This window comes from Gadus chalcogrammus, chromosome 8 (genome assembly GCF_026213295.1).
Source record: "Gadus chalcogrammus isolate NIFS_2021 chromosome 8, NIFS_Gcha_1.0, whole genome shotgun sequence".
NCBI classification, from domain to species: domain Eukaryota; kingdom Metazoa; phylum Chordata; class Actinopteri; order Gadiformes; family Gadidae; genus Gadus; species Gadus chalcogrammus.
Window position 1 is genome coordinate 17,634,520 of NC_079419.1, and position 23,770 is coordinate 17,658,289.

Sequence of the window (23,770 nt, forward strand, 5' to 3'; positions counted from 1 at the left end):
TTGCAGATTGCGTCTCATGTCTAGGTGTTTGAGGCTGAAGTGGAGTCCCATGTTGTCTTTGTGCTCTAAAGACCTGTTGGCCCTGTAGGCGAACTGCAGCTGGATGAGGAGGGGTTGGTGAGGGCCTGAGGCCGGTCAGCACGAGGTGCTCAGAGGTCTTCATAACCACGGGGGTCAGGGCGACTGGTCAAGTGGATCAGGGCTCTTGATCCTCGGCCTTTGGGAGAGCGGATGGGGGTAGATGTTGTGAAGCAGGCAGGTACCCTGCATTCAACCAGTGAGGTGTTAAAGATGTCCCTGAACCCTGGAGACAGCCGGTCTGAGGAGGGGCAGACAGTGTCCGGTCCATCTGGGTTCGGTCTTGAAAGGTTTGTTAACGTCAATGTCGACAATGCCAGTGATTCCGTTTTAATTTGAGCTCTATTTTCACAATTTAGTCAAGAAAACAAAACTATTAAGAGGTTTTTACAGGGATACACACCAACCTCTAAAACATATACGCCTACATAAACTAGACAACTGTTTCATTTAGGGAAACCTTGTTGTGTGATTAACATAGGCCTAAAGATAGTCATATATCTTGTTGCACTTTGGAATTTCGAATCTTTCGAAAGAACAAGAATAAAGATAGCATAGGTCGACTCCCAAGCAGTTAAGGCTATTACAATGACAATAATATTGTGCTTCCTGATGCAGATAAGTCTTTTATTGCGTCCTCAAATCAGTGATCATACCTAGATCACTGAATACTGAAACTGTAACTGAGTTCCAGGAATTCCTAGTGCAGTAGCCTACTTTTGGCTTATGAAAAACTGAAATAATAACAGAAAATATGCAATAATGTATTTTCAATTATTGTTTGTTTATTATTTTATTTGTGTTACCCATTAACCCTTACCACATCCTATGGTCATTAATTAATTGACAAACCATACCGTGTTGCATACTCCATATATTACAATGGCTAACATCAAACAAATAAAGTTAAAGTAAGTTTTAAGAGTGGAGCTCGGAATGAAATGTGATGCTATAAAACCAGAATAATAATCCTTTGGTATAATAATTCTGTGTGTTAATCCACAGGTAGCCCAATGCCGCTGAAGGCTCTCAAGCCCTTTCAACCAGAAGCAAGGCCTGTAATGCGAGGTTGATGTCAATGAGAGGGGTGAAAACGGGTTCAAGGGTATCCAGGTAATCATGTAGTTGGGTTTATACCGAAGGGTCCTGCTTTCCTGGGGAAAGAGCTACATGATTGGTGGTGATGTGATGAGGGCAGCAGTGTGTTCCCTTCCTTCATCAGACACCAGATCACCAGGTGCTGTGATCCCACTCGGATGTTTATCCGTACTGTTCTGTTCCGGTTGTTGCGTGAGGCTGTGAAAGGCTTAATTTGTACCAATCATGTCTGATGAGTACTGATTATATGTTTGAGCACATGACATAATGGCTCGCTTTTTATGGTGCATGAATGGCGCCCTGATGGTTTAGATAAGGTTGGAATGATAAGACCTGATACACCGCATGTTCCCTCGAGTCAGGGGAACACGGCTTGAGCACTTTATGGCACGTTATTATAGCACGTGTAATATTACATTGATGAGAAATTAAAACTCAAATTTATTTAAAACATTTGTATATAAGTGTGTTGTTATGTGCTCTGGTTTTGGATTATTGACCCACCACATTGTCGATGCTCACGGGAATATGCTTTCTATTCCAATTTAAAAATTAATTAATTATTATTAGTGAAATTATTGGTTACAAATTGTGAAAACTCCCTTACCTTATAGGCAAACATAGGCATACAACAACAACATAGGCAAAATATGGTACCATTGAGTGATATGTACAAACATATAAAGAATATGATGTGTCATACTTTTTATGTATTCCAATCTACATCCTACGAATAAACAAATCATAAAGCACACAGGATGCATCATCAAGTATCTGCTGCCTGATTGGCCCATAAACCTGACTGCTGAACACCATTGGACGGACATCCACAGGGTTGAGTTTACAATAATGTGATAATGAATTTCAACTTTGTCCCTTGAAGCAAACCTTGGTGTGCCCTGACATGTTCACTTGTGCATGTGCCTGGACAGAAGAGTCACACAGGAATACCTGGCTCTAATTGGGAATCTGTACTTTTCGTTTGGTTGGATTCTTTCGGACCTTTTCCTTCTTTTTACCTGTGATACATGTGATATTGGAATAATGACCCAGACCACAGACATGGTAGACTCACTTTTGCTATTTGAATTGTTGAATAAATCAAGTTATTCAAAGTATTGTCCTTTCATCCGCTATAAATGATCTATGTAATGTAGCAGAACCTAAATATGGCATTTTAAAGAGCTTACTGTGACTTGCGTGTTGTTCTGTGCTCCCCACTCTGTTCCAGAAGAACCAGGAGGCAGACCTCATGAACCTGCTGCTTAGCAATACAGACGAAAACCTGGGTGGCCACAGCAACCAACCATGGACAATTGCGGTCCACGAGGTTTGCACATTTTTATTTGAGAGCCACAGAACACACTGCTATGTCACTCGTAGGAGTGTTAATAGCCCTTCAAAGCCATTACAGCAATTGAGTATTTCATGGCCTACATATCATAATGACAAACTTATTTTGATAAGTTGAGTCCTTGATCATTAATTTCCCCAAATGATTGTGTTTGAAATGGTTTGTATGTCGTCCGGGATAATCTTGGCTTGACATTGTATCCATGGAAACAGCTGTTCGGCCTGAGAGAGTCCTAGGACAAAATTATATATTGGGCTCCAACCCAAGTAATAGAGGCCCAGGCTTAGTAGTCATTTTTTCCCTAACATTGGTCGGTACAGTCTGTGTTCTTATGGGAAGCGACTTACAGACGTGGCTGAGGAACAGCCGGAGTATGCACCTAGCATTGGAGTGTGTTACGTGTGTTATGCTGGTAAGCATACAGTGTTTACCAACGTCCCCCCCCCCCCCCTGACGCTCCTCTCCCCAGCACCTGCACCCTGGCGATGACCTCCTGGAGTCCCTTCTGGGTGGCTGCGGCAGCAGTGAGGGTGTGTCCTCGGCCCCCGCCTCCCCGCTGTGGTCCCCCTCCGCCAGCGACAGCGGCGTCAGCGACAGCCACCCGTGGGACCTGCTGGACAGCCCCCGCCACCACACCAGCCTGCCCAGCTTCAGCGGCTCTTACCAGGCCGGGCCGCCCCCCCACCAGGCCCCCCCCATGGCTGACCTCCCCCCCAGCTTGTGCGCGGGGACATGGGGGGCCCCAGATGTCTCTATTGATCTAGGTGAGAGGGCCCTCAATTAGGAACTATGTGGAGCCTTTGCAGGTGCAGCATCTCACCTGCATGAAATATTCACGGGGTAATCCCATGAAGAGGGAAGAGGGAATACATCGACGAAGAGAAGGCAGGCCTTGGTGTAACCTTGATGAATGCTTGATGAAAAGCAGAGCTATAGTGCACTATGCAATAACATGTTTAAGGTCCCAACTATTTGCTGTTTCCCAGAATTTCTGAAAGGAAGTTTTCCAACTAGCATTCTAGAAAGGTTGCCAGCCTTTTAAAATCAATCAATTTTCAAGGGGATAGTTAAAGGCCAGAGATCAATTTTTCTTTAATGTTTGGCTTGACGTAAATATGATAATGTAAAGAGACTTAAACCAAGAACAGAATGTTATGTGTGATTTTACAGAATAAAAACTCTGCAGGGAAGACATAATAGCTTGCATGTATGTGTGATTGGACACTTTCATCCAGAGCATACATTCTCAGTTTAGTTTACCCCAGCGGGATCACAACCATACCTCCTGCAGTGTTAATGCCGTGCTCTAAAGCTACCAGCTGAGTTAATGACCGACCTTCACCACTGACAGAGTCCTTCACCACTAAGAAAACGTTATTCTTACAGGCTGCATGGAACCAGAGGTCATCAGAGAAAATCTGGGGATCGCCTACTATCTCACTGCTCCTCCCACCTCAATGCATCCCACTAACCAAACGCCTACGGTCAAAGACCTGCTGTTGACTAACCTCGGACAGAAGGTAATTAAAGAGAGAGAGAGAGAGAGAGAGAGAGAGAGAGAGAGAGAGAGAGAGAGAGAGAGAGAGAGAGAGAGAGAGAGAGAGAGAGAGAGAGAGAGAGAGAGAGAGAGAGAGAGAGAAAGTGCATGCACGTGAGAGAGGTAAAGAGATAACGCCAATTGTTATGTTCATCTGGTCCAACAGTCTCAGCCAAACTGCCAGCATTCCTTGCAGGGGTTAGTTCTTGATGAGGATGAGAAGAAGCTCCTGGCTAAAGAGGGAGTAAACCTTTCCAACAAGCTCCCCCTGTCTAAGGTAAGGTTCACCCACACACCTGTAAACACACACAGACCCGCTAACAGACAAACACGCATACAAACACATACACAAAAATAAACACACACACCCAGAGGCACGCATGCACACACACACACACACACACACACACACACACACACACACACACACACACACACACACACACACACACACACACACACACACACACACACACACACACACACACACACACACACACACACACACACATACACAAAGACACTACTCACCCACACATACAGTCATACTCCTTTTTGATAACTACTCTTTCATCTCATCCCCCTCCTTCTCCTCTGTCCTCCTACTCTGAAGCATGAGGAGAGGGTCTTAAAGAAGATCCGGCGGAAGATCCGGAACAAGCGCTCGGCTCAGGAGAGTCGGCAGAAGAAGAGGGAATACATCGACAGCCTGGAGGGAAGGTAGGAGTCTGGCTGCACTGAACTCTGAAGCCTGCTCTCAGCTCAATGCAGTCTTTCTACACAAGTGTTTCAATAGTCCTTGTAACCCAAGGTAGACGAATGGCCCTTTTCCACCGACAGTACCAGCTCATTTCGCCACGACTCAGCGTGGCACGACTTGGTTTGGTTGCAGGAACTTCGTGCTTCCATCTAGAAAGTACCTATTCAACCTGGGAGGGTCGTCATAGCACGCATGCGCGAAATTGCGACACATAAACTGACAGGGTAACGCACAGGAACGTCTCCACCCCTGTCACGGTCCACGGCGTGATCTTGCGCACTGATCCTACCATGTTCAATGTTCCCTGATGCTAGTATTTAAAGATGCCGGGTGTCAGGTGTCGGGGGTCGGGTGACAGGCTCGGACATCGCGCTCATCATTATTCGTCCAGTGGCGTCACTCTGGCAAATCAGTGACCATTAGCCAGTTTACGTCACACAAAAGTATCAGATCAGCTCTCTTGGAACCTCGAGGGAGTTGAGACTAAAGAAATACCAGGTACCAGGAACCAAGTACATCATTTTGGCGATCGAAACACAACAAATAGTGACCGAGTCGAGATGAGTTGACCTGGTACTGTCGGTGGAAAAGGGGCCTTAAAGGGCTTTGAAGTTGCATGATGTCATGAGTTCAATCAGACAGAGACTTCAGTGCCATTGCTGAATGATTTTGTGACAGGCCAGCTTCGACTCCTATGAATGGAGTAGGTAACGTAGTGAATACCAATTCATAATTCATCATCATGCAATAAATGTATGACATTACGTCACAAAGTAAAAAAGACTTGTTTGTGTAGCATTGAACATCTTGTATGAACATAAATATCGATTGATATTTATATGTTTACACAGCACAGTCAATTCAGAGGGCTACATAGGACGATAATTAAAGATACATCAAATATGTATCGTCTGAATAATAACTGAATTATTATGTTCACTTTCAATTTAAGTCCATCTTCCCAAGGACGTCGCTAAAGTGCACGTCAGACACAGACACTTAAGAGCCAAGAATAAAACAGTGTATTACAAAAACCACCGGGATGGAGGGATTTACTCACAAGTGCTGAGCGAGAACACTCTGACATCTTAGTGACATTTTATAGAACTACTTGTACTGACACTTGTGGCAGGTTGTAAGTGGCACCTTAGAAAACAAATCTATAGTCCACAACAACATGAACACAAAGGCCCTATAGATGCGTCCCACACAAGTTTGGAGTTGTACCTAAAATTGTAAACCTTTGCTGAAACCTACTAAATAAAAAAAAGGTCAATTGTTCCGCAGCCAGCGTTAAAGCTTGCTTAAGCAAAGTGGTTGTTGCTTAAGCTCCTTGTCTCGGTTGTATAACGAAAAAAAAGTGTGGCTGCCATCCAATGCGTGGCGGATATTCAGATAACTAGGACAGTATCAAGATCAGGTCAGTGGCAACGTAGTCTCCTGGCGCTGTGGGTAATAAGAGGTGAGTCAGGGTTGCCTACGTGATAAAATAAATGAACAGAGTCAAGTTGATGGCAGTCCATGGAGTATTATTCAAGATAGGAGAGCAAGAGGAGAAATCCACTCAGAGAGGAGAAAAGGGAAAAGTGCTACATTCTAATGACGTGACCTTGGTCCTCCCTTTGTTTTTATTCCTCTATCTCTCTCTCTCTCTCTCTCTCTCTCTCTCTCTCTCTCTCTCTTTCTCTCTCCATCTTTGTCTCCAGGATGTCGGCCTGCAGTGAATACAACTTGGATCTTCAGAGGAAGGTCCATCAGCTGGAGCATAGCAACAAGTAAGACTTTGGTCCTCCCCATAGCAACCATGGTAGCAAGACATACTGTATACTGTGTCTGTGAAGGTCACACAGTAAACCCAACTAAATGAAAAAGCCGAGCTGACGCTTCTGACTTATATATATGTATGGCCAGTCGGTCATACAGGAAAAGACCTCAGGCATTTTGAGGAAAGGATGCCTACAAGAAGGCTGCAAAAAAATTGGGGATTGAACCAGGAACCTTTTGGCCAGATGTCCCCACTACCCACTAAACCTCCCTATACCTGGTCTTGCCATTGTACTTTCTTTAATATGCGTTGTCACATATTTTGAATTGTATAAATAGCGTAGTGGCATCTTGTTGGTCAGGTTGTCCCTTTTTGGGACAACCTGAACTCATGTCTTTCCTGTTTGTTGGGTCACGCCATTAAAACTGCATATTCTCAAGGACGGCTGTGCTACAGTGAAGTGTACCGATTGAGAAGGGGCTACAAGCAAAGCCCTTGAAAAGCCAGCAGGCTTTTCGAGACATTTTTCGTTGTATCCCTTAAAAATAATGAGACGGTTACAAAGGACTCAAAAACCTTGGATATGTCTTTGAACTATCTCCACCTATTTGTTGATCCCCGTGCGGCCTGCTGTTAGCTCACTGCTGGAGGAGCTGAGCAGACTCCAGGACCTGGTAGGAACCAGTCCTAGAAGTGGTCCTCCGACGGGCACCTGCCTTCTGGTGAGGCCTCCATACACCTCCAAACAGCTCCGCTAACGCCACTGCACTCACCAACACGCAGACGTCATCATTTCAACCGCAATGTATGAATTATGGAGTCTTTTGATATTAAATCCAATTTTCCCCATCTGCCCACTACCGGCTTGTGGGGAACTAGGTGCTGCTCCTCTCCTTCTCCCTCATCCTGTCTGTGAGTCTGCAGCCCAACAGCTCCAGCCAACGCAGAGTCTACACAGACGCCAAAGGTCTGGATGCATAGATATACCCTTTTAATAAGCCGGCTGATCAACACTGCACACACACAGGCACATATGCCTGCTCATATTCACACACGACACACATACACTGGTATGGATACACACACACACACAAACACACACCCACTGGCATGCAGTCACACACGTCTGCATACACACACACACACACACACACAAACACACACACACACACACACACACAAACACACGTGTATATATATGCAGCCAGACACACAGACCGCACACACACACACACACACACACACACACACACACACACACACACACACACACACACACACACACACACACACACACACACACACACACACACACACAGACACACATATATGCTGACACACACACACACACACACACACACACACACACACACACACACACACACAGACACACAGACACACACACACACACACACACACACACACACACACACACACACACACACACACACACACACACACACACACACACACACAGAGTCTAACTCCACTCTCCACCCTGCCCCAGTGCCCTCTCGCAGCCTGCTCTCGGTGGCCGGCCCAGTGGATAGCCCTCTGTCCACGGGGGTGGGGGCTTCAGCCAGCCTGATGGAGAAGCTGTGGGGGCGGACGGACATCTTGACAAGCCATGATCAGGAACACAACCACAAAGCTGGCCCCTGACCCCAGCGTCCCCCCCCCCCGCCCCCACCCCGTGAATGTGAACATCTGAGGACAGTCTATCTGAGGACAGTGTGTTGAGGACGCTGTCAGGAGCGGAGCTGGAGAGACGGCCCGCAGCATCCCATTGAGAGATTAACGGGGCACCAGAGACACAGCTGTGGCAACAACCGCTCACTGACGGAGCGCATATCGTTTGAAATCGCTGGATATGGATATTGGGTGTTGGGTGATGAAAACATTGCTGCCTTAATGTGAACACTGCTTTGCTCAAATCTAAGTTGCCAGGTGACCAGATGCAGGCAAGGTCGTGGCCGGACGCTGGCTGGCTTTCTAATGAAGGTCACCAGACTGATCCCTGTGGCTCGCTAACACACCTGGTGACCTGACGTGGTCAGCTTTAGTCCTTGATGTGTCAACGAAGCCAGAGATAAAAAGAATTTACATTTATTTTACATTCAGGTCAAACCGAATTGACTCCGATAATGTGCCTTGTTTTGGTGAACCATTCTGCTTCATTGACAATTCCACAAATTAATTCTAAACAGATGATGATATACGTGATGACGATGGTAATGCGGTGGAGGTGTTGTTATTATCACCATGGATATTGTTATTGCATGAGCGTACCAGCATGAGGAGAACTGAGAGGAGCACTTCGAGAAGAGCTTTTTTGTCTGTTTTCCTTTACTGTCTGTCACCAACTCAATCCTGCGGTTTAAACAAGAAGACTCGCCATTATTTCTGCTAGCGCTGCGTGAGCGTCAGGGTCTGCTGGAGTCTGTCCTAGATTCTATTCAAGCATCGCAAAAAAACAACACATCGTCCCTGTCCTAGTTTCATGGTAGCTCATCACGTCGGAGATGGGAGATGGATGTAGTACCGGTGAGATTGTTTGTATACCCTAAACCTTCCTTCCCTGCAGACTGTGACCTTGGGTTAACATTTTTTATTGCTAAAGGTTGTAGTTATGCACGTTCCAAGCAGCATGGAGAACATGGAAGGTTCTTCATTCATCTCGGCCTCACGTTGGAGATAACGTGGGACACACGCAGCGGATTTGAATAATGGGTGACGTTGGTGTGACATTTAATGATAACAAGATTTTATTTGATGTTTTGAATAAATGAATGTTGGGAGATTTGCATTCTTCTTTTGGCCCAGACTCAAATTTTCTGTGTGGGTCTCACAGAGTAGGCCTACTAGATCAAGGGCAAATTCTCTCTAGACACATAGAGAACTCTACATGTCCCCAAAGGTGGGTCAGGTTATGAGCTCATCTTAAAAAAAACAGCACCTTGAGGTTCAGGAGCTGAATCACTGAATAGCCTGCGATTGCTCTCATGTTGCAGTTACAGATTTCAAAACACCATAAGAATATCAATCACTTCATTCCCTCCTCCAGAGGCTAAAGAAACCTGGAAAACCTAATTCCAGGTTAGTTGCATAAAGTAATCCATTCCTCTTCTTCGCTGGTCAGATTGACTTGGTGGGACCTCGACAAGTGGCCACCGGGTTAATTCTACCGGCATGACTTATTTTTAGCGTGACGATCTAAATTAATCCACCGTTGTGTAAATAGGCCTATTCTACAGATCATTACTTAACCTGATCGCTGGAAAATAATATTTTTTTGGTAGGCTATTACATTTGTAAGTACAATCGAATGACTAAACAATTGATCATGCCGTGGTGATCCAAAATGAATATTGATTATATTGACTATGATAAAAAACGATCAATTGATCCAAAATAGATCATCTTGAATAGTTCATTGTCATCTATACCATATTTGGGATGACGAATGGCACATTGTAGGGTATAAGTGAACTGTGTTAAGACCAGGATATATTTACGTTTTTTAAATACCCTGAAAGATTGTGCAACCTTGGGAACAGTAAAGGATGGATGGATGGAGATAATCTCGGCAGGACGGCCGTCCACACAAGTTTTCAGATGCATTACGGGTCTTCTCTCTTCCCTGTCTGTGTGCGGGAAATTAGGAGATGGAGAAGTGCAGAGGGTTCCATGAGAGCCCTCGCAACATAGGGGAATCAACTATATTGGAGGCACACGGCATGAATATATGCGCACTTCCATTATAGTCATACCATATGTCACCGCCAGATGTTGATCTAAAAATCCTAGATCTCCTCATTTGAATGTAAATATACAACCAGTTAAAAGACTTGTTGTCCATCTGGGAACAGATGATGGATAATGTAATGTATAATGTGTTTTTATAATGCAACAAAAAATTCAACCCTTCGGTATGGAATCGGCCATTTCTCTCTCTCTCTCTCTCTCTCTCTCTCTCTCTCTCTCTCTCTCTCTCTCTCTCTCTCTCTGAGTGAGAACATATATGAAGGATATGCTCATAAAGGTCAGCATACACCAGTTTATTAGATCTATTCCACAACCAGATATTTTTTTTAGCAATGATGTCCTAATAAAAACTCGCTCTGTAATAACTCTGCTTATGCAAAAAAAAGAAACCTTCATCATTTTTTAAAAAGCAAAACTTTAGTAGGCTAAGCTAGGAGAGAAAATTGAAGATGGAAATGAAAAGAAGAATAACCACGGCAGGTGGTTGAGGGCTGCCTAGAGCACTGGTAATGACCCCTCTCTGAACAGCAAGCGCGCTAATCACACCGGGCATAAAAACCCGGGCGGCAGAGCTCTGTCGCAGCAGTAGGAGACGCAGCTGCGCCTGCGAGTCCGCGTCCAACCTTCCGGCCGTGAAGATGCTGCATTCCAACCATGAGCATCGATATGAATAACCTCATAATGACTCATTTTGATCAGTACAGGCTGCATTCTTCAACTGAGACAATGCAAAACAGAATAAGTGTTTCTCAATGCCTGCTCATCCGTGCGAGGAGGATGACAAGAGGAGAATAACAACCTGTTGACTTGGAAACTATTATTCTTTCCTCTCCACGATGCAAGTGAACAGCAGCGCCCTGCTCCTGCAGGACCTCGGTCTGTGTGGCGGGGACGATGAATACGACAGCCCGCGGAAGGTCAACGGCTCGTGGGTCGCTGAGCAAAACTTTTCCCTCAACTGCTGGCTGCAATTTCTCTCCAAAGAGACTTCGTTGGACTTGCACGGGGACAGTGCAAATTTGGTGGTAGGTATCGGATCCCAAAGAAGTGTTAACTTCGGCTGGGAACTGTAATAACTCTTTAATCAAATAAATGGGCCAAACCCGCTTAACATTTAAATATAATACATTTACCAATGGATCTTAAAATGGCATGTAAGCATGTTAAATAGCCTATATATATTTTTCATCGATTTTTTCAGAAATGTATTTGTCTTCTTTTTATTTGCGGGTTCTTCCCGGGACAGGTGCGGGTTCTGATCGCGCTCGTGTACCTCGTGGTGTGCGTCCTCGGGCTTGTTGGCAACCTGCTGGCCATGTTTCTGCTGCGCTCGCGTCGGAGCCACCACTCGTCCATCGACTGCCTCGTGATCAGTCTGGCGCTCACGGACCTCCAGTTCGTGCTCACCTTGCCCTTCTGGGCCGTGGACACGGTGCTGGACTTCCGCTGGCCGTTCGGCTGGATCATGTGTAAGGTCGTGAGCTCCGTCACCACCCTCAACATGTACGCCAGCGTGTTCTTCCTCACGGCCATGAGCGTGACCCGCTACCACTACCTCGTAAACTCCCTGAAGATGGGCAGCCCCGGCAGAGCGGCCTCTCGCGCCCGGTGGGCCAGCCTGGCCATCTGGGTGGTGTCGCTCGTGGCCACTCTCCCGCACGCGCTCTACTCCACCACTGTCCAGGTAGGTCGAAGAATACAATTAATTAATTAATTAATTAATTAATTAATGAATTAACCCATTTATATGAAAGTAAGAAAAATACCTTCACAACAGTTACAAAATGTTTTTTTCGCAGGTGTCGGCGGAAGACGAGCTGTGCTTGGTGCGTTTCTCCAACTCGGACCCGGGCCACTGGGACCCCCAGGTGCTGCTGGGACTCTACCAGACCCAGAAGGTGCTACTGGGCTTCGTCGTCCCCCTGGTGGTCATCAGCGTGTGCTACCTGCTCCTCCTGCGCTTCGTCCTGAGCCGCCGCGCCGTGGTGGGCGGCGAGGGGCCGGTGGGGGCCACCAAGCGTACCGACCAGGAGAGGGGCCGCCGCCTGCGCCAGTCCAAGGTCACGCGCTCCGTCACCATCGTGGTGCTGTCCTTCTTCCTCTGCTGGCTGCCCAACCAGGCGCTGACTCTGTGGGGGGTGCTCATCAAATTTGACCTGGTGCCCTTCAGCAAGGCCTTCTACAACGCCCAGGCGTACGCCTTCCCGCTGACCGTGTGCCTGGCCCACACCAACAGCTGCCTGAACCCCGTGCTGTACTGCCTCAGCCGCCAGGAGTACCGCACGGGCCTGAGGGAGCTCCTGGTGCGCACCTCCCGCTCCCTGCGCTCCGTCTGCCACCGGGCCCTCAGGGGCCGCAGGGTGGGGGAGGCCGGCAGGGGGCTCCCGCCTCGCTGGTCCTAGCGCTCGGAGACATCCACCGCCTGACACGTGTGTTCGGGGGTGTGTGAGGCCGGAGAGGAATGGGGCGTGATGCGACAAGCAACGAGCTGACAGCTCCGTTACGGTTGTCTGTGGTCATTGTTAAACAGAGCAGCTGTTTTTAAGACCCGATTTAAAAAGAAGAAGGGTCTTGATTGTCCTCTGTTTCCGTGTGTACCAATCCCCCTGTGGGCGTGAGTGGGTCTGATTGGGCTCGGGGGGGCTGCTCCCCTCTGGTACATTGATTGAGTAATCAGGGGGCACGGGTTAAACCAGCCATCTCCACCGCACTCAGGGAGAGGTTTCCTGCTTCATTATCTACAACTAACAATAAACAGGATTTAACACCACCACCCCCCTGTGTCACGAGGGCCGTTGTGTAGCAAATGTCCATGCCACACACTAGGGGACTTATTCTGGGCTCCTCCAGTCTAAGGGTGGTGGTGTAAAGTCGGGTTTATTCTTACAGTTGTAGATAACGAACATGGCAAGGGTGCCCTGCTGCCACGCAGAAGTATGCGTGGAGATGGCTGGTTTAACCTGTGCACACTGGTGGCTTCATGTGCAACAGGTGTGCAGCCTCACCCAGAGTCCATCCGACTCCACCAGGTGTTGGCTGATTAAACCAGCGAACACCCACCCACACCCACACACCCCCATTTGGAAAGAAAAGACACTGCAACTATACTGCAGGGAACAGCAACTCCTGAGATGAAGTCCTATTGTGCTACAGTGTATCGTGCTCTACGTGTTTCTGTGTTTCCGTGTAGCTCGGCCTTCAGAGCATGGCCTGAGTGAGCACCACTGGGCTTAGGGGTTCAAATACCGCCCGGGCATACAGATGTGTATGCACTGATAGTAAGATGTGACAGATGCTTTGGAAAATAGTGTGAAATAGGCTTCAGTGGTATGATTTCTGTTAAATAAGGACGATTGGAGAAAAAACAATTGTTGATAATGGAGTTAGGGCGAGAAAACGTTATTTCTCTTAATATCTGCTTTGAATTGCATTGTTATTGTTACTGTCCTGTGTACCTCAATTTTAAATGTTTATCAAGAGACCCTTTATTTACATATGACAGGGCTGTCAATTTTCTCTTAAAACCTGATCCATTCATTCGTCACCATTCAAATACCGTTAAACAAGGAAGAGTGCCTATTTTTTTACATTGAAATGCCAAGCATCCAAACAGGCAGGTTATCCCCTCACCCAGACAATAAATCACAGCTCCTTAGCCTCTCACAAACCAAATAATATAAATGGAGCCCAAATTACTTCCACAGTCCCAGAAGAGCATTTATTCAGAAAGGTCAACAAGTCCAACGATATGAAGACAATGGCTTCCTTAAAATCAATGATTTTTTGACACTGCCATAGGGAATCAACGGACATCTGAAGACAACGGCAGAACTAAATCTGGATCTGAGTTATTTAACTGTCCACAGATAGCATCATGGACATGCAAACGATTTGTCACACATAATGTAGCCCAGAGCCCCTCCCTAGCAATGATCTGTTGCTCTGCTAATTACTGGATCGGAGGTCGGGAGGCTCTGGTCACAGACCGATATTCACTGGGTTCTCCCTTTGTTGGTGGCCAGCATGGTTCTGAAACAACATTGGTAACCAAGGGAACGGTATCCATAACTCCTTAACTGATAGTGTGGGGGGACAGGACTGAGTAAACAGCAGATGCCATTATTATTCTAAACTAGAAGTAGGGTCGTGCATCCGGATGTTAAAGGCCTTCATTGAACGTTTTACTGAAGTACTAATTAAAAGTATTTTTTTTCATCACATTCGTCATCACATTCATTATCATCTTAATCTTGAATAAAACGTGTTGAGGAACTATTTTTAGTTTCATGATTTCCTCTTACTGATATAAAACGTTTTGTGCACTTAAAAAAAAAGGGTGAATAAAATTTGATATTAACTCATATCTTTTAAACATGACTTTTTTCAGTGTTTGATAAAGACAGTAAAGTCAAATCATCCCATTCATATCCAAAGGAAAATATCTCTGTGGCATTGGGCTTGGGCTAAAGTGAAGTTCCCCTATTACATTTTCCTGCAATGAAACATTACCTGAAATGGTACTCAGCTATACTTTCATCCTCACTCTTGTTTGCTTTGCATTAGACTGAGACTGTCTCACGCATTTTCCCCGTCTAAGTTAAGGAGGTGTTGTATGGTCTACCGCACACAACAGATAAAGTGCCCATTAAAAGCATCCATGGGTCAAATGTCAAACAAACACCTTTAGATGAATACTGAAAAACAAGTAAGTCTGACTTGACCAACGCTGCTAACAAGCATCCTTCACAAGGAAACAGCTAGACGCCTGTAATTTGCTCCTTTGCTCTACCAGAATATCCTCTGCTGAAGTGTCATGTAGTCGTAAGTCATGGCTGATCCTTGCTATATCAAATTGTTTATGCAGTTGAGTACACTGCATAAATTGCAGAATTATTACAAAGAATGTGAACACATGAGAAGTGAGAAGAAATATGCTCGGCTGGGCAAAATGTCTTATCAATTATCTATAGTATATCCTATTATCCCCATTTTCACCAAGGGGAAAACCTTTCATAAATGATTTGTATTGATTTATAAATTTATTCGAACATTATTCAACATGAGGATATCTGCAGTAAAAACGTAAAGATGTCTCTAGTCCAAATTAAACTGCATTTGAACTGCCTCTATTCAGTGATCAGAAACAGTTCTTTCTCTATTCAGAAGTCCTGATTGTATTCTATTTGAAGAACAACCTGTAAGTGTTCTCAGTCTGGAATGAATGATGTCTTGAACCTTCGCTTTCACTTTCCAACCGTGACAGGACATTTTGTCGGTAACTTCAAATATAATCTCACTGGGAGAACTCATAGCACATCTTAAAACCAATACCATCATCCTTAGAGCCATGATGAGAATAGACACGTGATCTGTTGTGGGCGACTGCTTGAAAACTATATAATAATAATAAATATATATATCTATATACATACACACACACACACACATACCATCATCAATCCTTCCCCCCCTGTGGTGTACTGCAGACCTTCAGCTGAGTCTGACATTATGCTATATGGCATGGGGAAAGGTTATCGCATTTAATCATAAAAAGATAAGACCACGCTGTGAATCGTATTCAAGAACTATACTTTTATCCTGAGACACGTATAATAAAAAAAGGTTTCAAGGGAACCAGTTAAGTGACAAAGACTGTTTCCATAACAAGTACACATGGATAAAAAAATAAATGTCATTAACAATCAAATAAAACATTACAATTCTAACTAAATATACAAGGAAAACCCGCTCAAAGCACAGGTTGAGCTGACATCTCACTACGTTTATTAATGCTACCCCTGGTTTGAAGCACAAAGATGAGGTACTTCATCATGAGCAGGTGAACGAGAGCAGGAAAACAAAGCCAACCATAAACCCTCACCATTGGCATTGGACAGTGTTCTATCCAAAAGGCTCTTGAATACCTGTAGCTTTGTAATGGAACCATCAAGACCTTCAGGGCACTTTATGCAAAGCTCTGCCCTCTCTTTTGTAAATGAACGGGTTTGTTTTGAACATGGTTTGTGAAGCCTCTGTATAATTGTGTGAGATTGTTTACAGTTCCACTCTGTGTCCAAGGTTATTTTAGGGCAATTGCAATAACCAAAGAAAATGAACAGTGTTCTGGATGTAAAAACAATACAAAGAAAGTCTTTGCCTCATAGGACAGCTCACCACCAGCCCAATTTCCCGTTGGACCCTCTGGATAAAAGCAGATAAAAACAGTGGCTATTTCCCATCTTTTATCCCGGGTGGAGATTCGGCTCTCTCCTTCTTCACACCAACAGCGGCCTCTTTGTCTACCTCCCCGTTCGTAGGCGGCGCCGGTGGTCGCTTCCTCTGCCCCTTCTTCTTCCCCTCCTTCTTCACCTCTTCCTCCACCTCTTCCTCCTCCTCCTCCTTGACGCCCTTCACCTCTTTCTTCGCTGTAACCCTGCAGGGTGCTGCGAGGCGGCCTGGCGGTTCGGGTTTGGCCACCGTGAAGCTCTCGCAGACCGTCGGCCCCTCCCACTTCGGAATGTCCAATCCCAGCGCCTCCATCAGCTGTTTCATGACCTCGTCGACGTAGCCATGGATACGGAGGTTAGCGTGCTTATCCTACAAAAACAACAACACCAACACAAAAGCATTAGACAAATAGCAATCCTTATATTCAGGTATCTGCATATGAAGGCAGAATGTAGGTAAGGACACAATATTGAATCTATATGTAGTCCGTTTATAGTCAGAGTAGTATTGACCAATCACGTTTGAGCAGGCTTTGGTTGCAACCAGAGGGGTATTTCATCAAAGTCGCTTAGGAAGGCGGCGCTTAGTTAATTAAGCCCAGTTAGAACTAATGCCAACTTCCACTTGAGGCTAAAGCCATTCCATCAACCCAGTTCAGACGCGCCTTGTGCAGGTTAATTCAAACCAGGCTAACGTTATCGTGGATTACGCACGCTCACGAGAGCTGTAACCAGCCCAGAACAGTGAATGTCGGATCATGGAACAAATGTCTGAAAAGGACCAAGAAGAATGTTTTCCAGCGGCGAACAAAAGCTGCTTGTGGGGTCAATGAGGAGTACAAGCATATATAACTCAGAAAGGGAACACCGTAACCATTAATAAAAACAGGGTGGCCGCTTGGCAAAAGAAATTGACAGTCTTTTGAACGCATAAGTATTATTAAGCGTAACATATTTAATTGTAATATCGGCCTCGGTTTTGTGATAAGGGAGATAATTTCGAGGTAACGCGTCAGACTTGCATCCGATTGTCCGGGGTTCAATCCCCACGCAATAAGTAATTTAGGAAGGATTACTGGAGAAATAAAAGAACATTTCATGCCATTCATTTCCATTTCTTTGAAGAGATAAGCCTAGTAAATGCAGCCACAAAATTGACTGAGCATAGTAATTATCTCAACAGAAGAGGTCTCGGCAGCCCGCCGAGAAACTCACCTGATGGAATTTAAGTGGCTGACAATTTCCCATGCAGCAGCGTCTTTGTCATTGTGACAAAGGCTTCACTCTCAGTTACATTAACATTAACATTAACTGGGTTTTTGCCAGTTATATTTGGGTTCTATGGACATAAAGGGAATTACATAAAGAAACGCCAAGAATTCTATGACATACCTAGGATGCAAACTCGGGTTGCCACCAATATTTGTGAGCCAATAAATGTCCAGTGATGTTAAACACCCTCACATTTGGAGGCGGTACTGCACTAACTCAGACAAGGACAAAGACTGAAATCGGTCATGTGACCATGAACATCCAGGAAGCATATGGCATAATATGGACCTACAACAGCCCTAGAACCATTGTAATTAATTTGCCTAATTACCATGTGAGTAATAAGGACTCAGCAAGACTATGTTGTTTGGTAACATTCAGGAAGCCTTACCATGCCTAGTACTATGCAGTTTAATAACTTTGGAGCTTCCTACGCAGGTTTTGCGGAACACTTTCCTATTAACTGTTGTGTCCTTAAGAGGTATGTTGCTAAGGAAGTTAGCAACTATGCTTTTGGGAAACAAACCCCAGGTGGTCGGATAAATTGCCATGGTTACTCAGCGGAGATTCCCTTAAGTCACGTTCATGGAACGGAACTCTAACTGAAATAAGCCCGGCTTTGCCTTTAGCTTGGTTGATGTAATACCCCTCTGGTAAACCGTCCGTTTGGAGAGTCATAGAGGCGGAACATATTGGCCGAGATGCAGTCTCAGACCCTCATCAAGCTTATTTTCAAGATGTCTCTCATCTTCAACTCCAGTTGAAAATGAGAGACCGCTCACAAACCTGTTGAGCTCACAAATCTGAGCCATCTTTAGTTGCTGATCGGTGAGAAATGTTACCTGCACATGTAACATTCCATTAAAGACCCTAAAGGAGGTCTAGGGAGCCTTGGACTCACGTGTTTGGTGGCCTGCAGGTTGACCACCGCCAGCTGGCCGCCCTTCTTCTTGGTGAGGAGCGGCAGGTCTCCGCTGGGCTTGATCTGCAGGGAGGTGCCCAGCGTCAAGGCCAGATCCGCTTGTCTGGGTAGAGGTGGGGCATGATTGTGTTAATACGATGTAGGCCACTGATAAGAGGCCACTACATGCCAAACCACTCTAAGAAATAATATAACAATTTTGTTGGGTAAAATATTTATATTTAGGACCAAATTAGCTGAATCTGTACATATAAATAGATCTACGCACTTTCTCAAACAATTTTAAAATAGAATCACAAATTGCAGATAAGAATGGAAAAAATTAACAATTTATGTCTCGGTGGGCTGCAGTAATCCGGCAAGAAGTTCTAGGCATGCTAACATAATCTGTGAGTTGTAATTATATGCCTCAAATATGTACATCAACAACAACTCCTGATGCTGTGGATATTCATTTTTATTTTTAACTAAATAGACCGTTATTGTTTTTTGTTTTTTTGTGTTTGTCTGTTTGTAGGATTGAGGTGACTCTGTACGAGAGCTCAATTTTTTTTCAGTTTAATCCTGGAAAACGCATTAATGTATAAAATTACAACAATTAGAAAATAAATAATAATAATAGCATAGTCCCCCAATGTTGTGGTGGGTGGATGGCGGGTTAAAAAATAAACACTCTAAAGAAGCTACATAGGGAGTTAAGCGGTAAGAAAATCTGCATTCATTCTCCGCTGACTACTGATAAAGACACGATAGGAAAGGCCCAGCAGCAAAAGCAATTTTATGTCAACCATTTTTTCACTGTCTCCTCATATAGCCAGCCTCTGTGCCCTTGTACCTGCTGGCGGCCTCAGCTCTGGTCAGGTCTTTGATGGGAAGGGCCTCTTCCCAGTCCAGTATGGTGCTGATCAGCTTCCCCCTATTAAAACAAGGCAGCAGTGCTCAGGCTGGTTGACTACAGCCCTCACACACGCATCAGGGACGCTCTAGGGGCCGGGGACCTCTTCAAATATCCCTTGAAATTTTTCCAGGAGATAAAGAAGAGTTTACATGCTACCTTTATATGGAATCTATTAATCAATGGCAAATTAGACATGGCCATTAAGGCTGGACAAATTATTCGTCATATTCCCTTTTCTGGCATTTCATTACCTCATCAAAGATGGAATGGTATGAGGGTAAACAGATGTTGAATAATACCCTGAATTACCCTGGCTTTGTGCCTGGCTGAGAATAACGTGGGTATTTTATCTCAAAAAGCAGGCCCTCACTGAAAGAGCCCGGTGTGGCTCAGTAGCGGTGTTTTCAGGACCTGGGTTAGACGGCATTCATTCCCATACTGGGACTGGGATTGAGGGCTGTGTCTTACCGGCAGGCACGGAGACCCCTGGAGCGGACCACGTCACAGTAGCGCCCGGTCGGCTTCAGGCCCATCACACCGATCACCTTCTCCCTCACATACTGCCTGCCAACCACAGATTGGTTTACCACAGACGTTTCACTGGGTAAAGTACATAGTATACTGCATGTAATTTTGGTGGCAGTTTTTAGCTTAAGCTTTGGTATTCTAAGCATGGGTAAGAAAAAAGGCTGTATTGAGGGTCTTTATTTAAGCACATTGTTTGTTTGTGTCTAAATATCTGGGTCACCGGCGTGTGTGTGTATGTGTGTGTGGGTGGGTGCGTGTGTACCTGCCACATTTCTCACAGTCTTCAACAAACATGTTTCCGTGAAGCTCCGACAAGGAATCCCTGGAACCAAAGAGGAAGAGATCCAGAAAACATGATCTTCTCTACCATTCAAGCATGCAGGTATTAAAATGGTCTTATCTAATCAACCTGGCAACATTGCAGCCAGACCCTTACTACCATACCAACGGCCAATTATTTTGCTTTCACAGGAATCCAATCCAGTGAGGTGAAAGGGACCTGCTAAGTATTTTCAGACTGGGCTTTGCAAACCCAAAATCCAGATGGATTAAAAATGCACATAATTAAAATAATATTGGCCACTTTGCCAAGAGGTTTAAACCCCTGACGCAAATGTCTATAAACTGAATTAAAACCCTCTTTAATTTTTTAATTATTCGTGGTCCTGAGGCTCGATAGCGGAAGCAGGGGGTCTTTGTGTACATTTTGGCCTAACCCCAGTAACCACAACAATAAAAAGGTTATCTAACCGAACCACCAATGTTTTTTCTGTAGCAAACACATTTGTATTTCCTAATGATGATTTTAGAAATGTATTTAAAAATGTGTACTGTGATAGGACCAGGAATCCCTTCAGAATAAAATATATTATCCAATTAATGTTGTAAAACAATTCCTATGACAATAACTCTCTCCATTCATTAGAGCTTTACAATGTATCCATCTCTCCTGGGGATGGATTGCAGGGAGGTACAACTGTGTTTAAAAACATGTTTAGAATTCACTGTGTGGCTATCAAGCGATCATTAAAACTGTAAAACTCATAAAGTGACAGACAAAATGCTTGACGCAGGGACTACCCACTGATCATCCCACTGGCTCTCTACCTTCCGTCTCTCTCCACCTGGGCGGCGGGCTGTAGTTACCTGGGGAAGCCGGATCTCACATGCAGCCCGTCCACATTCTGGCTGACGAGGTACTTAAGGATGCCGGCCTTGTAGAGGCCAAGGAGGGCCATGTGCGTCAGGCTGGGCCGCGCGTCCTCGAACGTGGTATCGAACTTAGGCGTCTCGCCCTTCTCCTCCATGGTCCACACGCCCTTTGGCCCTCTGGAAGACGGCAACGCACATCAAAGCTTAATGAAGCTCGTAATCAGGACAAAAACAGATGAAAGAAACACGAATACGGGAGAATAGTACAAAACTGCGTCAGGGAGTGTTTCTTCCCCATAGTTAGTGTGCTGAGATGAATTATGAAACGTATGGAGTCGTGTCCGAGTTAGGTATTGATTTCATTTTTAATGAGGCAAGGCGGGCAAACCACAGGGCGAGTCAGAACTATGCTCCACATCTACAGAGTAGATAACCCCCATGAGAGTAGATTCTATCTGTCGCTTGTTCATTAAAATATTCAAGCAACTATTATTTAAAAGAGATCTTGGGGACATGTAGGACTGTTTGTAAGAAAATCATCATGAACACTTAACTGTTCAGAATCAAGTGAACAGACCAAATGACCGCCACAAAGCTTTTATGTTGATACAACAGTTGTAATGAATCGGTTATTCTGCAATTTCTTAAACTCGCAATTATAGATAAATAACTGGTCCTGGGTGTCCAGGGCCTTTATATAGCCGTACATGGAGCTACTGGGCGAGCATGACCAGCGGGGAAGCTCAGCCACCCTGATAACATACAACACTGTTGTACGACTACACAAGTCTCTAATGTAAAGAGTTTTAAACACGATCACGACCCATCTCCCCAACCATACCTCTAAAACACAGGCTGAGGTTGGATCAAAAGAGAGCCCTATCGATACAGCTATACATGTCATTTTTTATGTGCTTTTCACCACAGAAGAAGAAATATATAATATAAATATATAATATTGAATGCCTGTTAAGGTCTTGTGGGAGGTATTTTCGTCAATGGCTACGATATATTGGATTTAATCCATTTCAAATAACGACGCCGCAAATAAAGACATAGTAACATTTCAATTAAATATTAGCATGCATAACAACCAATACTTAAAACAGTTAATTAGCTTAATATTAGGCCTTACTATTTCATGCCAAATATTCATATATCTGCATTCATTATAAGTTAATACTAACTACAAAACTGTGTGTAAGCATATGATGTCATGCAGATTTAGCATCAAAATGCAGATAGACAATTAATCATAAATTATTCCCATTTGGCCTTCGTCTCCGAATGTAGACCAAGGGACAAAAAACCCTGAAAACTAAATTAAGTAAGGATAGTAGAAAAAGAGACTGATAGTAGTTTAGATTCCAGAAAAGTATAACCAGACAAATTGTTACATATTTCAATAGACTGAAAACTGCATATATATAGTGAGCCTCTGTCACCCTCCTATGCTAATCTAGTGGTACTGCAATCATTAAAATCATATCAAAAGACACCGGAGCTCACAGAAAACAAAACATGTGCTATTTAGCTGACAGCTGGGGCTCGGTGAACAGCCTGTGAAGCAGTAAACCATCTGGACATCAGAACATGTGATGGGGGGGTTTACCTGAAGTCTGCCTGTGATGCATCAGACCATCTGAATATGGGAAATGGGTTTACCTGAAGTCTGGGATACCCGAGGCGGTGCTGATGCCTGCTCCAGAGTGCACTACGAGGAACTCGCACTTCTTTATCATCTCTGTCAGGATTTTAACCTTGCCTGTCAGCTCTTCCGGACTGTCAAATTTCTTTTACCACACAGTAGACAGTGGGAGGCAGAAAATAAAAGAAACGAACAGACCATTAAACATTGGGCAAAAGAGAGCAAGAACACACATACATAACTATAACGTTAACCGCTTTAAAACCTTTTGATTAACTTCTGAACATGCACTGTTAAATGAACATTTAAATGGGTTAATTGTTAGCCATTAAAGCTAACTAAACAAGTTGCAGTAGCACCAGCAAAGTGTAGTGTAGGTTACCTCGGGTAGTCCGCAGACACCTTTGTCCGCGTAAGGCGAGAGCCCCGCCGCGTAGTTCACAGACATGCTCGGGAGGTTTATTATTCTCTTCTGTATTCACTACCGCTGTTTATAGCGCTTCTGTTTACAACAGCAAAGTATTCCCACCTCAAACTCGAGCAGCTATTTTTCTTGGCTTTTGAATGACGTCATTTTAAAGCGACTGTGTGTGCTTGCTTTGTATTCAGCTCACATGCGCCGGGAGGAGGCTTGTTTGTAGATATGAGCACGGTGGTCATGTTAAAATATTGTATTTCGTGGGAGAACCGCCGGCCACACGTTTTCTGTGTCGAACACAATGAGCTTAGGTTTCTACTTTTTTGAGCGGAAAAACATTTGACAATC

The 23,770-nt window shown here is 44.7% G+C and overlaps 3 protein-coding genes across 4 annotated transcripts; 2 read left to right on the top strand and 1 right to left on the bottom strand.

Annotated features, from left to right (window-relative positions):
- The first annotated feature begins 2,220 nt into the window (after positions 1 to 2,220).
- On the top strand, positions 2,221 to 8,254 carry LOC130387899 (cyclic AMP-responsive element-binding protein 3-like protein 3-A). The gene is made up of 10 exons (XM_056597194.1): positions 2,221 to 2,241; positions 2,408 to 2,506; positions 3,000 to 3,294; positions 3,917 to 4,050; positions 4,234 to 4,344; positions 4,681 to 4,787; positions 6,534 to 6,602; positions 7,230 to 7,314; positions 7,472 to 7,559; positions 8,100 to 8,254. Exons 1-10 carry the CDS (start codon positions 2,221 to 2,223, stop codon positions 8,252 to 8,254), a joined length of 1,164 nt encoding a protein of 387 aa, XP_056453169.1.
- A 2,939-nt stretch (positions 8,255 to 11,193) lies between these two features.
- On the top strand, positions 11,194 to 12,759 carry LOC130387900 (relaxin-3 receptor 1-like). Its single transcript, XM_056597195.1, has 3 exons — positions 11,194 to 11,382; positions 11,604 to 12,041; positions 12,157 to 12,759. The coding sequence occupies exons 1-3, from the start codon at positions 11,194 to 11,196 to the stop codon at positions 12,757 to 12,759; spliced, it is 1,230 nt and encodes a 409-aa protein (XP_056453170.1).
- A 2,645-nt stretch (positions 12,760 to 15,404) lies between these two features.
- sirt6 (sirtuin 6) lies at positions 15,405 to 23,607 on the bottom strand. 2 transcript variants are annotated; one of them, XM_056596669.1, is made up of 8 exons: positions 23,387 to 23,607; positions 23,022 to 23,149; positions 21,351 to 21,533; positions 20,467 to 20,526; positions 20,145 to 20,240; positions 19,614 to 19,694; positions 18,758 to 18,881; positions 15,405 to 16,954 (listed from the first exon to the last, which is right to left on the bottom strand). In XM_056596669.1, the coding sequence occupies exons 1-8, from the start codon at positions 23,450 to 23,452 to the stop codon at positions 16,586 to 16,588; spliced, it is 1,107 nt and encodes a 368-aa protein (XP_056452644.1). In that variant the 5' UTR covers positions 23,453 to 23,607; the 3' UTR covers positions 15,405 to 16,585. The 2 variants fall into 2 exon arrangements, with proteins under 2 accessions (XP_056452644.1, XP_056452645.1); XM_056596670.1 differs by having other exon boundaries at positions 16,811 to 16,954; positions 18,758 to 18,841; positions 23,387 to 23,606.
- Between the last annotated feature and the right edge of the window lie 163 nt (positions 23,608 to 23,770).